The following is a 12,419-nucleotide window of genomic DNA, read 5'->3' on the forward strand; positions in this document are numbered from 1 at the left end:
AGTGACTGGAGTTCTAGAGGGGATTCCATGCACTGACTCTGTTGTTTTACTGGGGGACTTCAATGCTCACATTGGCAATGACTGGGAAACCTGGAGAGGAGTGATTGGGAGGAACGGACTGCCTGATCTAAACCCCGAGTGGTGTGATGTTGTTGGACTTCTGTGCTAGCCATTGTTTGTCCATAATGACCGTATTATGGTTTTACCATAATGTCGTAAAGAGAGGGGCTGAGCTGTCAACCGATCACCATCTGGTGGTGAGTTGGATCCGATGGCGGGGAAAGCTGCCAGACAGACCTGGCTGTTCCGGACCTCCATCGTGGAAGCGGCTGCATGTAGCTGTGGTCAAAAGCTTGTCGGTGCCTGTTATGGCGGCAACCCAAGAACCCGTTGGTGGGGGAAGCTGTCAAGCGGAAGAAGGAGGCTTTTCGAGATTGGCTAGCTCGGGGAACTTCCGATTCTGTGGATGGGTACCGGCAGGCAAAAAAGGCTGCAGCTGTGGCAGTTGCTGAAGCAAAATCCAGAGCACGAGGAGGAGTTTGGAGAGGCCATGGAGAATGACTTCCGGGCGGCCTCAAAGAGGTTCTGGAAAACACTCCGACAGCTCAGGAGGGGGAGGGGGTCACTGTCCAAGCTGTGCTCAGCAAGGATGGTGAAACTCTGAACTCGACTGAGCGTATTGTTGGGCATTGGAAGGAGCACTTTGAGGAACTCCTTTCAAAATCCCGAACCTGGGATTTTGGAGGAACAATGCGGATTTCGTCCTGGCCGTGGAACTATGGACCAACTCTTTACTTTTGCACAGATGATTGAGGGGGCGTGGGAGATTGCTACTCCACTCTACACACGCATTGTGGATTTGGAGAAGGCATATGACCGTGTTCCCCGAGAGATTCTGTGAGAGGTGCTCCGGGAGTATGGGGTGCCAGGGTCGCTCCGGCGAGCCATACGGTCCTTGTACTCTCAGAGTTTGAGTTGTGTTCGCAGCCTTGGTAGTAAGTCAGGCTTGTTCAGTGTGGGCATTGGACTCCGTCAGGGATGTGCCTTATCTCCACTCCTGTTCCTGATATTCATGGACAGGGTGAAGCGGTTGGTATGCGGATCAGCACCTCCAAGTCTGAGGCCATGGTTATCTCCCGGAAACAGATGGCATGCTCCCTTCAGGTAAGGGGTGAGAACCTGCCCCAAGTGAAGGATTTCAAGTATCTCGGGTTCTTGTTCACGAGTGATGGGAAGAGGGATGGTGAGACTGACCGTAGGATAGGTGCAGCGTCTGCAGTAATGCGGTCACTGTACCGCACCGTTGTGGTGAAGAGAGAGCTGAGCCATAAAGCAAAGCTCTCAATTTACCGGTCAGTCTACGTGCCCACTCTCACCTATGGTCATGAGCTCTGGGTAATGACCGAAAGAACAAGATCGCGGATACAAGCGGCCGAAATGAGCTTTCTCCGACGGGTCGCTGGGTGTACTCTCCGTGATCAGGTGAGGAGCTCAGTGACTAGGGAGGAGCTCGGAGTAGAGTGGCTGCTCCTTCGCATTGAGAGAAGTCAGTTGAGGTGGTTTGGGCATCTGATCAGGATGCCTCCTGGACGCCTCCCACTGGAGGTATACCAGGCACGTCCAACTGGAAGGAGGCCCCGGGGTAGACCCAGGACACACTGGAGGGATTATATCTCCCGGCTGTCCTGGGAACGCCTTGGGATCCCCCAGGAGGAATTGGTGGATGCTGCAAGGGACAGAGACGTCTGGGCTTCTTTGCTCGCCCTGTTGCCACCGCGACCCTGAAATGGAGAAGCGGAAAAGAAAATGATGATGATGATGATGACGACATTGTCATAATTTAAATATTAAAATATTTGTCAGAAAATATTATGCATGAACAATATGTACATTAATCAAATCCTCAAAGATTTCACTAAACCCATGTGAATTTATTTTTTATTTTCCTAACCAGATAACGACTTCAAAACAAAAGCAGAGACATTTCATTACCAATTCATCCTCACTAGCTCTAAATAAACAGATATGTTAAAGCCTTCTGTCGAGATTTTAGAATCGTATTCATATCTCATTCATATCTGTTTAACTGTTCTTGTTGTTAATTCACTTTAATCATTATTTAGAATTGTGGATATCCAAACTAAACTTACAAATCACTCCACTGTGCTCAACTTTGCCAGTAACAAACATTTTGACAACATTATTTATCATGTAGCACTGTACACTGGCCTCTGTGTAATATTTTATGTACATTTTTAATAACTCACCAACTACAAAATTAGATCTTAAACTAAAGCTTCAAACAGATCAGTCCACTGTTGACACACCCACTCACCTACACACACCCACCCATGCACAGATAGCACATTTCCACAAACAATGAACAGGAATGGTTTCAGTTCCCAAACCATATTTGGAACCGTTCAACTCGTGTCCTCCAACAAACTGTTTCACGAACCACAGAAGTTTGTCGGTGGTTGTGTCAAGATTCAGTAACTCAAGGAAGAGCTCAGAGGCTCAAATACTACGTTATCAACCTGTGCAGCTGGACAGTGTCATTTATGTTTCACATAAATAAAAAACATTATAGGAAATAAAACAGGAACACACTCCGTTTGTGTGTGTTTCTGTGTCTGTGTTTGCCGCGACACCATGCGCGTTGGTCAGAGCCACGACTATGCACAGGTTACATTTCTCCATTGTTCACAAGCTCAACAGGACACCTCTGAATTCTGCAATATCTACACATGTATTATATCACATTCTGATCTGACTCCACGTTAAACAAAGAATAAACAATAAATAATGAATAACTGAATGTTAGAATATTCTGACCACCACACACATACGCACAAGCCCTTGTGTGGTGGAAATCATTTAATGTTGATAAATGTTTCATGATTATATTTAGCTGATGGTTAAAATGTATCAAAACTGCCCCTTGACCTTTCCCAAGTATTATCTGTGTATGTAACGTGTATACTACATACATTTACAGTAAGTCAACTGAATTAACTTTGCAGCAACGCTACTCATTTGACAATGTGTCCATGGACACTTTTTTTTTCACAGCTCCACCCATTTACTGAATATGTATCAAGCTGTGACTCTGGTATAGTCCAACTTATCCACTAAATAAATATCACAGCTCCTGCCTGTTCATTCAGTAACTCATCTGCTATCGGAGATGGACTACTGCTGCCTCGCAGGAGAATCCAGCATCTGAATTATTTCTATTACAACACATTAACTGCTGAACCCATGAATCTTACTGAAATTAACCAAACAGATCCCTGTCTGTACTTTCACTGTCCAGAGAGATCTCTATCTACTGCAGTGTATGTGATTTTGTACATATTTGCAGCAGCTGTAGTTCTGTTAACAGTGTGTGGGAATTTGCTTGTTATTATTTCTGTCTGTCACTTCAAGCAGCTCCACACTCCGACTAACATGCTCATCCTCTCTCTGGCTGTGTCTGACTTTCTGATTGGTTTGGTTGTTTTCCCAATAATATTAATTGGTTTAATTGAATCATGCTGGATCTTTAATAGAGTGTTTTGTATATGTTTTTTATTAACTGCCTATATTGTTACAGGCACATCCATATTTGATATTGCTCTGATTGCAGTTGACCGGTACATTGCTCTCTCAAACCCATTTCTCTATACCAGAGCTGTCTCTGTAAGCATTATGTGTTTTGTAGTTTTATGCAACTGGAGTATAATATTCACCTATAATTTGGCTGCTCACTATTTCAAAAGAAATTTTGATCGTGTAGTAATGTGTCCTGGAAGATGCTTTATTGTTGTAGATGAAGTCTGGTCTCTTGTTGACCTACTGTTTATTTTTGTTTCCCCATTGTCTATTATAATTATACTGTATATTCAAGTCTTTGTCATTGCCAAGAAACATGCCACGGCTATCAGAGACCTTAATATTCAGACTGGAACTTCAAAGAATGAAATCTCAATGACATCTGAGAGAAAAGCAGCTAAAGTTCTTGGGATAGTAGTGTTTGTTTTCTTGGTTTGTTTACTTCCATATTTTATTCACAGTTTATTAGCCAGTGTCATTGATGTTGGTGTAGGATTGATTCAAATAATACTCGTCCTTGTTCATTTAAACTCTACCGTTAATCCAATTATTTATGCTTTGTTTTACCCATGGTTTAGGAGATGTGTTAAACTTGTTTTAACACTTCAAATATTAAAAACTCACTCCTCACTAATAAAGGTTCTTTAATAAGAAATAGGTTACAATTATTGCAACACTTAATCTCTGGTAAATACAGGCAGATTATCACTTATAATCAGCAATTTCATGTTGTTTTGACATTCAACCCTTTTTTGAGCATACAAAGGTAAGAGCAGAATTGACCATCAAAGTGCATAAGCTATGGTGGTTTCCTTGTTACTTTTCTGCTTTTGTTTATATTATTAGACATGACTGGTCCATTTAACATTTTTTCAAACAATTAATCTAAAAACTACTAATAAAGTGTATTGAAAATGAAATGATATGCAAAAAGATTTTGAAATCTTGTAAAATCACACCCACAAAAGTAAAAGAAAATCTCACTTCCTAAATTCATATCATCATATGCAATAATTTGGACTTTTTCTCACCTTATAAAACAACAGCTTGTGTTGATTTGATGTTAAGAAAGAAAAAAGGAGTTGAGGGAACATCATTATGAGTGCATCCAAATGGTTGAATATTAACACTATTCAGGCTCTCCCTTGTGGGGTTACACAAGTATTATACCGCACTTTGATCTGACTTCACGGTAAACAAAAAATTGACCCTGTCATGACTCTGACAGTTTATCTGTGGCTCTGGTGCTGCATTACATTTACATTAATAGCATTTAGCAGACACCGTCATCCAGAGTGACTTGCAAAGTGCTTAGTGTTAAAACAATGTGTATCCTAACTAGTACAATAATCTAGTCAGTGCTCAATCCTAGAAAGAAAAACTTGTCAGTGCTCATAACTAGTACGAACCGGATTCCAAAAAAGTTGGGACACTAAACAAATTGTGAATAAAAACTGAATGCAATCATGTGGTGGTGCCAACATCTAATATTTTATTCAGAATAGAACACAAATCAGAGATCAAAAGTTTAAACTGAGAGAATGTATCATTTTAAGGGAAAAATATGTTGTTTCAAAATTTCATGGCGTCAACAAATCCCAAAAAAGTTGGTACAAGGCCATTTTTTACCGCTGTGTGGCATCCCCCCTTCTTCTTACAACACTCAACAGATGTCTGGGGACAGAGGTGACCAGTTTCTCAAGTTTAGAAATAGGAATGCTCTCCCATTTATGTCTAATACAGGCCTCGAACTGTTCAATCGTCTTGGGCCTTCTTTGTCACACCTTCCTCTTTATGATGCGCCAAATGTTCTCTATAGGTGAAAGATCTGGACTGCAGGCTGGCCATTTCCGTACCCGGATCCTTCTCCTACGTAGCCATGATGTTGTGATTGCTGCAGAATGTGGCCTGGCATTATCTTGTTTAAAAATACAGGGTCTTCCCTGAAAGAGATGACATCTAGATGGGAGCATATGTTGTTCTAGAACCTGAACATAGTTCTCTGCATTAATGGTGCCTTTCCAGACATGCAAGCTGCCCATACCACAAGCACTCATGCAAACCCCATACCATCAGTGATGCAGGCTTCTGAACGGAACGTTGATAACAACTTGGGTTATCCTTGTCCTCTCTGGTCCGGATGACATGGCGCCCCAGTGTTCCATAAAGAACTTCAAATCGTGACTCATCTGACCACAGAACAGTCTTCCATTTTGCCACACTCCATTTTAAAAGACCCCTGGCCCAGTGCAAATGTCTGAGCTTGTGGAGCTTGCTTAGAAATGGCTTCCTCTTTGCACTGTAGAGTTTCAGCTGGCGACGGCGGATGGCACGGTTGATTGTGTTCATTGACAATGCTTTATGGAAATATTCCTGAGCCCATTCTGTTATTTCCTTGACAGTGGCATTCCTGTTTGAGGTGCAGTGACGTTTAAGGGCCCGGAGATCACGAGCATCCAGTAGGGTTTTACGGCCTTGACCCTTACGCACAGCAATTTTTCCAAATTCTCTGAATCTTTTGATGATGTTATGCACGGTTGATGATGATAATTTAAAAGTTTTTGCTATTTTACGCTGGGTAGCACCATTCTGGTATTGTTGCACTATCTTTCTGTGTAACAATGGTGGAATTGGTGATCCTCTTACCATCTTGGCTTCAGAGAGACACTGACACTCTGAGAAGCTCTTTTTATACCCAATCATGTTGTCAATTAACCTAATTAGTGTTAATTGGTCTTCCAGCTGTTTGTCATATGCTCAATTTCCTTTTTCCAGCCCCTTATTGCTACTTGTCCCAACTTTTTTGGGATTTGTTGACATTGTGAAATTTTGAATCAACATATTTTTCCTTTAAAAAGTTACAATTACTCAGATTAAACTTTTGATCTGTCATCTATGTTCTATTACAAATAAAATATTGACATTTGCCATCTCCACATCATTGCATTCAGTTTTTATTCACAATTTGTTTAGTGTCCCAACTTTTTTGGAATCCGGGGTGTACCTGCACTTCTTAAGAAAGGAGTTGAGTGCAGTATACATGCAAAAACAGTTTGTTACGGTGAGTACTTACATCAGTGCTCACCTAAGTGAGTCACAAAGATTTTTCTTCAGAGAGTTCACTGTTCAGACAGCCAGTGGAAGTTCATTCCACCATCTGGGTGTCAGGACTGATAAGAGTCTAGATGCCAATCTTCCATGTGTCTTTAGTGATGACAGACCAATTAGAGCTGTATTGAAGCTCAAAGGGCTAGAAGTGCAGTCCGACTCTTGACCATTGCTATAAGGTAGGGAAGGAATGGTCTATTCTTGGCTTTGTAGGCAAGCAAGAGAGTTTTAAAGCTGATGGCCTACAGAGAAAGACCAGCCAGGAGTGAGTTGAAGTAGTCAAGCCTTGAAATAATTACACACTGGACATGCACTGGGGCAGCCAATTTAGAAAGAAAGCGACGCCACAGCAAACCGCCCCCCGCAACCTTATCCGCAATGATATATCCTGGTTTCCCCTCTAAACTTGTAGAAACATGGACCGGTTCACTGGAAAGAACCAAGGTTCCAAGAATCAGAAAAGGGACCGGTTCAAGAACTAGAATTTTTTTGGTGGAAAAGCTCTGAGAAAGAAACACACACACACCAGTTAACCACACTCTATTCACACCCAATCATTCACCACTTGTTTGGAAGAGTGCATCATTTGACAAAAACTACCAGTCTTTTTAAACACAGCTCCCTCATTATCTGCTCTGCCACAATTCACTCGTTGTATGCCAGGGGCATCCAAAGTCCAGCCCACGGGCCAAATGTGGTTTTAAAAAAGATTTTAATTGGCCAGCAACATCATTTTTAAGAATACATCATTACTGGCCCGCTGGCACTTGTCAGTTTTTTTTTTCACATAACGGTGTCAGCAATGCACAAATGTATAGGATGCTGCACCACTGTGTTCTCTGGAACAGCAAAGTAATTCACAGAACGACATTTTGTGATGGCTACAGCACAAGAAAACACTAAATTGACCATGAGAACTAGTGTTTTCAAAATAGGAATATATTTACACTCTTTTATATAGAAGAGTATTGTTGCATTTTGAAAAATCCTCAGCATGTTATTATTAGATAAGCACCTCGTTATTATGAGATATGATAAAACCACATAATATCCCATAATTATGAGACGTATCTCGAAATTATGAGAATTAACTTGTAATTATGAGATAATATGAGATAAATTTGACAGAAAAGCATTGTGCAAAACTGCCCCTTGACCTTTCCCAAATATTGTCTGTGTATGTAATATGTATGCTACATACATTTCCAGTAAGTCAACTGAGTTAAGTTTTCAACAAAGTTACACATTTGACAAACACAATTTCCTGTATTGCCCCAACTAATGTGTCCATGGACACTGATACTTTCCCACAGCTCCACCCATTTACTGAATATGTATCAATCTGTGACTCTGGAATATTTCAGCTTCTCCTGTAAATAAATATCAGAACTGCTGCCTGTTAACTCAGTAACTCTTCTGCTCTAAGAGATGGACTACTGCTGCCTCTGAGGAGAATCCAGGATCTGAATTATTTCTATTACAACACATTAACTGCTGAACCCATGAATTTTACTGACTTTAACCAAACAGATCCCTGTCTGTACTTTCACTGTCCAGAGAGATCTGTATCTACTGCAGTGTATGTGATTTTGTACATATTTGCAGCAGCTGTAGTTCTGTTAACAGTGTGTGGGAATATGCTTGTTATTATTTCTGTTTGTCACTTCAAGCAGCTCCACACTCCGACTAACATGCTCATCCTCTCTCTGGCTGTGTCTGACCTTGTGATTGGTTTGGTTGTGTTCCCTATGACATTAATTAGCTTAATTGAATCATGCTGGATTTTTAATAGAGTGTTTTGTATATGTTTTTTATTAACTGCCTATATGGTTACAGGCACGTCCATATTTGATATTGCTCTGATTGCAATTGACCGGTACGTTGCTCTGTCAAACCCATTTCTCTATACCAGAGCTGTCACTGTAAGCATTATGTGTTTTGTAGTTTTATGCAACTGGTGTTTGTCATTCTCCTACAGTTTAGCAGTTCACTATTTCAATAGAAATTTTGACCGTGTAGTAATGTGTCCTGGAAGATGTTTTATTGTTGTAGATGAGGTCTGGTCTCTTGTTGACCTACTGTTTATTTTTGTTTCCCCATTGTCTATTATAATTATACTGTATATTCAAGTCTTTGTCATTGCTAAGAAACATGCCACTGCTATCAGAGACCTTAATATTCAGACTGGAACTTCAAAGAATGAAATCTCAATGAAATCAGAGAGAAAAGCAGCTAAAGTTCTTGGGATAGTAGTGTCTGTTTATTTGGTTTGTTTACTTCCATATTTTATTCATAGTTTATTAGGCAGAGTCATTGAGGTTGGTGTAGGATTGTTTCAAATAATACTCGTCCTTGTTCATTTAAACTCTACCGTTAATCCAATTATTTATGCTTTGTTTTACCCATGGTTTCGAAGATGTGTTAAACTTATTTTAACTCTTCAAATATTAAAAACACATTCTTCATTAATAAAAGTTATTTACTGATTATAGTTTACAATTATTGTAACACTTAATCTCTGTTAAATACAGGGAGATTTTCACTTCTGATTCCTTCATTTCTATAGATCAGACATTTTTCATGTTGTTTCAACACTCTTTATTTGCATGGCAAGGTTAAAGCTGACCTGACCATCAAAAATACATAAGCCCTGGTTGCTGCCTTGTTACCTTTCAATTATTGTTCATATTATCAAAAGTGTCTCGCCCATTTGATATTTAAAAAAATAATAAATCTTTAAACTATTTCATGAAAACACGTAATAGAAGTTGTACTAAAAATGAAATGAAATGATATGCTAAACGACTTTAAAATCTCGTTAAAAAAAAGAAAGGAAATAAATAAATCACATACATGAAATAAAACAAGCCAAATGTAACTTACTAAATTCATATCATCAAGTGCAATAATTGAGACTTGTTCTTATATTATAAATGACAACTAGTGTTGATGTGATATTATGAAATACGAAGAAACATGATGGAAGATCATTATAAGTGCAGCCAAAGAGTTGAATATTAGTACTACTCAGCCTCTCCCTTGTGTGGTAGAAATCAGTTCATGTAAAACATATAAACATTCCGCAAATAAATGTGACATGTAAGATTGTACATGAAAAACACTTTTTCTAAAATACGGATAATGTTTCCTCAGAATTGTCTACCTTTCCCATCTATTTGCATGCGTGAAACCGGTCAAATGGGTCACCTGAAGCACCAGTGTCTGTATATGAGTAAAAAAATATATCAGTCTTAGATGCCATAGCAGAGGCATCTGGAGTATTTTTAGACAACAGCGAAAACTCCAAACGTTGAAAAGCATGTACCAAGATGAGAATTTTACATGATTTCTGCTCCAAATGTGGGTAATATTCACATATTTTCACTGGTTCAGATCACTTAAGACTGAAATGTCTCAAAACGCAGGAGACATCCAACTGAATTACCAACAGTGCTTAATAAATGTACTTTAATGAAAAAAATAAAAACTACCACTAAATACAAGTAGATATTCACGTCAGTTTCCTAGAGTTCTTCAGATCTGACTTTTCATATTATTTCAACATTCAACTCCTTTTTGGACATGCCAAGTGAAAAGCAGAACTGACTGTCAGAGTACATAAACTATGGTTGTTACCTTGTTAACTTTCTGTTATTGTTCATATTATTAGATGTGTCTGGTCCATGTGCAATAATTGAAACTAGTTCTCAGATTATAAGAAAACAGCTTGTATTGATTTGATGAAATCTGAAATAAAGTCAGTATGAGTGCAAAACAACAAAACAGTTAAATGTTAGCACTACTCAGCCTCTCCCTTGTGTGGTGGAAGTCAGTTAATTTAAAAACATATTAACCTTCAAACAATAAAGTGTGTATATTTGGAGAGCCCTCTGCACCTCCAAAAATTTGTCTATGCCTGTTTTTATGCTCCTCATGAATACATGAACACTGCTTACCCAACGCGCCGCCCATATACTGAATATGAATCAAGATGTAATTCAAGCACATTTACATGGACAACTTTAACATAAAAATATAAGAGGTGCTGCATGTTCAGATAGTAACTATTCTTCTCTGAAGAACGACTGTTGCCTCTCAGCAGAATCCAGTGCTTGAATTATTTTTGATTACATATTCACATCTGGATCCATGAATTTTACTGGGATCAACCAAACAGATCACTGTCTGCTCTTTCACTGTCCAGAGAGATCTGTATCTACTGCAGTGTATGTGTTGTTGTATGTATCTGCAGCTGCTGTAGTTCTGTTAACAGTGTGTGGAAACCTGCTCATCATCATCTCTGTCTGTCACTTCAAGCAGCTCCACACTCCGACTAACATGCTCATCCTCTCTCTGGCTGTGTCTGACTTACTGGTCGGAGTGTTTGTGATTCCGATAGTAATAACATGGATGATTGAAACATGTTGGATATTCAGTAGCTTTTTCTGCATATATTTTATATTTACCTCCTACTTTATTGTAAGCACATCTATATACAATGTTGCTCTGATTGCAGTCGATCGGTATTTTGCTCTCTCTAACCCATTTCTCTACACTAAAGCTGTTTCTGTGAGCACAATGTGTTTTGTGCTTTTATGTAATTGGTGTATATTATTATCCTATAATTTAGCAGTTCACTATTTTAAGAGAGAATTAAAAGTTTTTGTCATTTGTCCTGGAGACTGTTTTGTACCCTTAGAAGAGGTTTGGTCTCTAGTTCACTTCCTAGTTATCTTTGTTTTCCCCTGTGCTGTAATAATCATACTGTATGCTCAAGTCTTTTTCATTGCAAAGAAACATGCCACTGCTATCAGAGATCTTAATATTCAGACTAGGACTCAGACATCAAAGAATAGCATATCAATGAAATCTGAGAGAAAAGCAGCTAAAGTTCTTGGGATAGTAGTGTCTATGTTTTTAGCTTGTTTCTTTCCATGTTTTATTTACAGCTTTTTAGACAAGATTACTGTGGTTGATGTAGGATCCTTTCAAAAAGTTCTGGTCCTTGTTTATTTGAACTCCACCATTAATCCAGTTATTTATGCTTTATTTTACCCATGGTTCAGGAGATGTGTTAAACTGGTTTTAACATTACAAATATTAAAAACACATTCTTCTTTAATTAAGGTTGTTTAATTAATGAAAATATATATTTGTAAATGATCAAAATAATTCAGTGTTTTTGTATGAATTTCATCAAAGGTTTACACACATTCAGCACATGCTGATAAGTAAATAATGATGAATAATGAAATGTCTTAATTCCTTCATGTTACACTGATGGCTGAGATTGTTTCAAAAGTTGTACAAACCAAAGTATCTATCCCATGATATTTAACTGATACATATCTTCACTTAAATGTCTGGTATATTTTTTCACTTTTCCAGATCTGTCTAAGTATAATTTGATGCCTTGTGACAATATATTAACTTAAAATCATACGGCAAACATTTGAAGTCTTCTAAAATTAAGTAGATTTAATTATTATTTTTGTAGTGTGTTTGTGTGGTTCATAAATGCCATTTTAAAAGGTTTTGAAACCAGTACTTCTACACCCTGACAGTAAAAAAATTTCAATGCATTAACATCTCTCATAGTTGTCTTCAAAAGTATTACACTGTACACTTTGTGGTATCACTTTGTGATACTTTGTGGGTACAGTTTGTGGGTTTTGGTCAAAAGCTAAAAAAAAAACCACAACCTCAAAATTTGAATA

At 38.7% G+C, this 12,419-nt stretch overlaps 3 protein-coding genes and 1 long non-coding RNA gene across 11 annotated transcripts in view; 3 read left to right on the forward strand and 1 right to left on the reverse strand.

Annotated features, from left to right (window-relative positions):
• Positions 1–12,419, reverse strand: part of LOC136702112 (uncharacterized) — a 269,541-nt gene that overhangs the window by 223,472 nt on the left and 33,650 nt on the right. The window lies entirely within an intron of this gene.
• On the forward strand, positions 3,262–4,242 carry LOC136702429 (trace amine-associated receptor 13c-like). The gene has a single exon (XM_066677484.1). It carries the CDS (start codon positions 3,262–3,264, stop codon positions 4,240–4,242), a length of 981 nt encoding a protein of 326 aa, XP_066533581.1.
• On the forward strand, positions 8,205–9,188 carry LOC136701945 (trace amine-associated receptor 13c-like). Its single transcript, XM_066676745.1, has one exon. It carries the CDS (start codon positions 8,205–8,207, stop codon positions 9,186–9,188), a length of 984 nt encoding a protein of 327 aa, XP_066532842.1.
• LOC136702499 (trace amine-associated receptor 13c-like) lies at positions 10,852–11,838 on the forward strand. Its single transcript, XM_066677589.1, has one exon. It carries the CDS (start codon positions 10,852–10,854, stop codon positions 11,836–11,838), a length of 987 nt encoding a protein of 328 aa, XP_066533686.1.

Source organism: Hoplias malabaricus, chromosome 7 (assembly GCF_029633855.1).
Source record: "Hoplias malabaricus isolate fHopMal1 chromosome 7, fHopMal1.hap1, whole genome shotgun sequence".
Classification (NCBI taxonomy): Eukaryota; Metazoa; Chordata; class Actinopteri; order Characiformes; family Erythrinidae; genus Hoplias; species Hoplias malabaricus.

What these genes read in the sequence shown, in the direction of transcription:
- LOC136702429 (XM_066677484.1), top strand. Translation starts at nt 3,262, where the DNA reads ATGAATCTTACTGAAATTAACCAAACAGATCCCTGTCTGTACTTTCAC.
- LOC136701945 (XM_066676745.1), top strand. Translation starts at nt 8,205, where the DNA reads ATGAATTTTACTGACTTTAACCAAACAGATCCCTGTCTGTACTTTCAC.
- LOC136702499 (XM_066677589.1), top strand. Translation starts at nt 10,852, where the DNA reads ATGAATTTTACTGGGATCAACCAAACAGATCACTGTCTGCTCTTTCAC.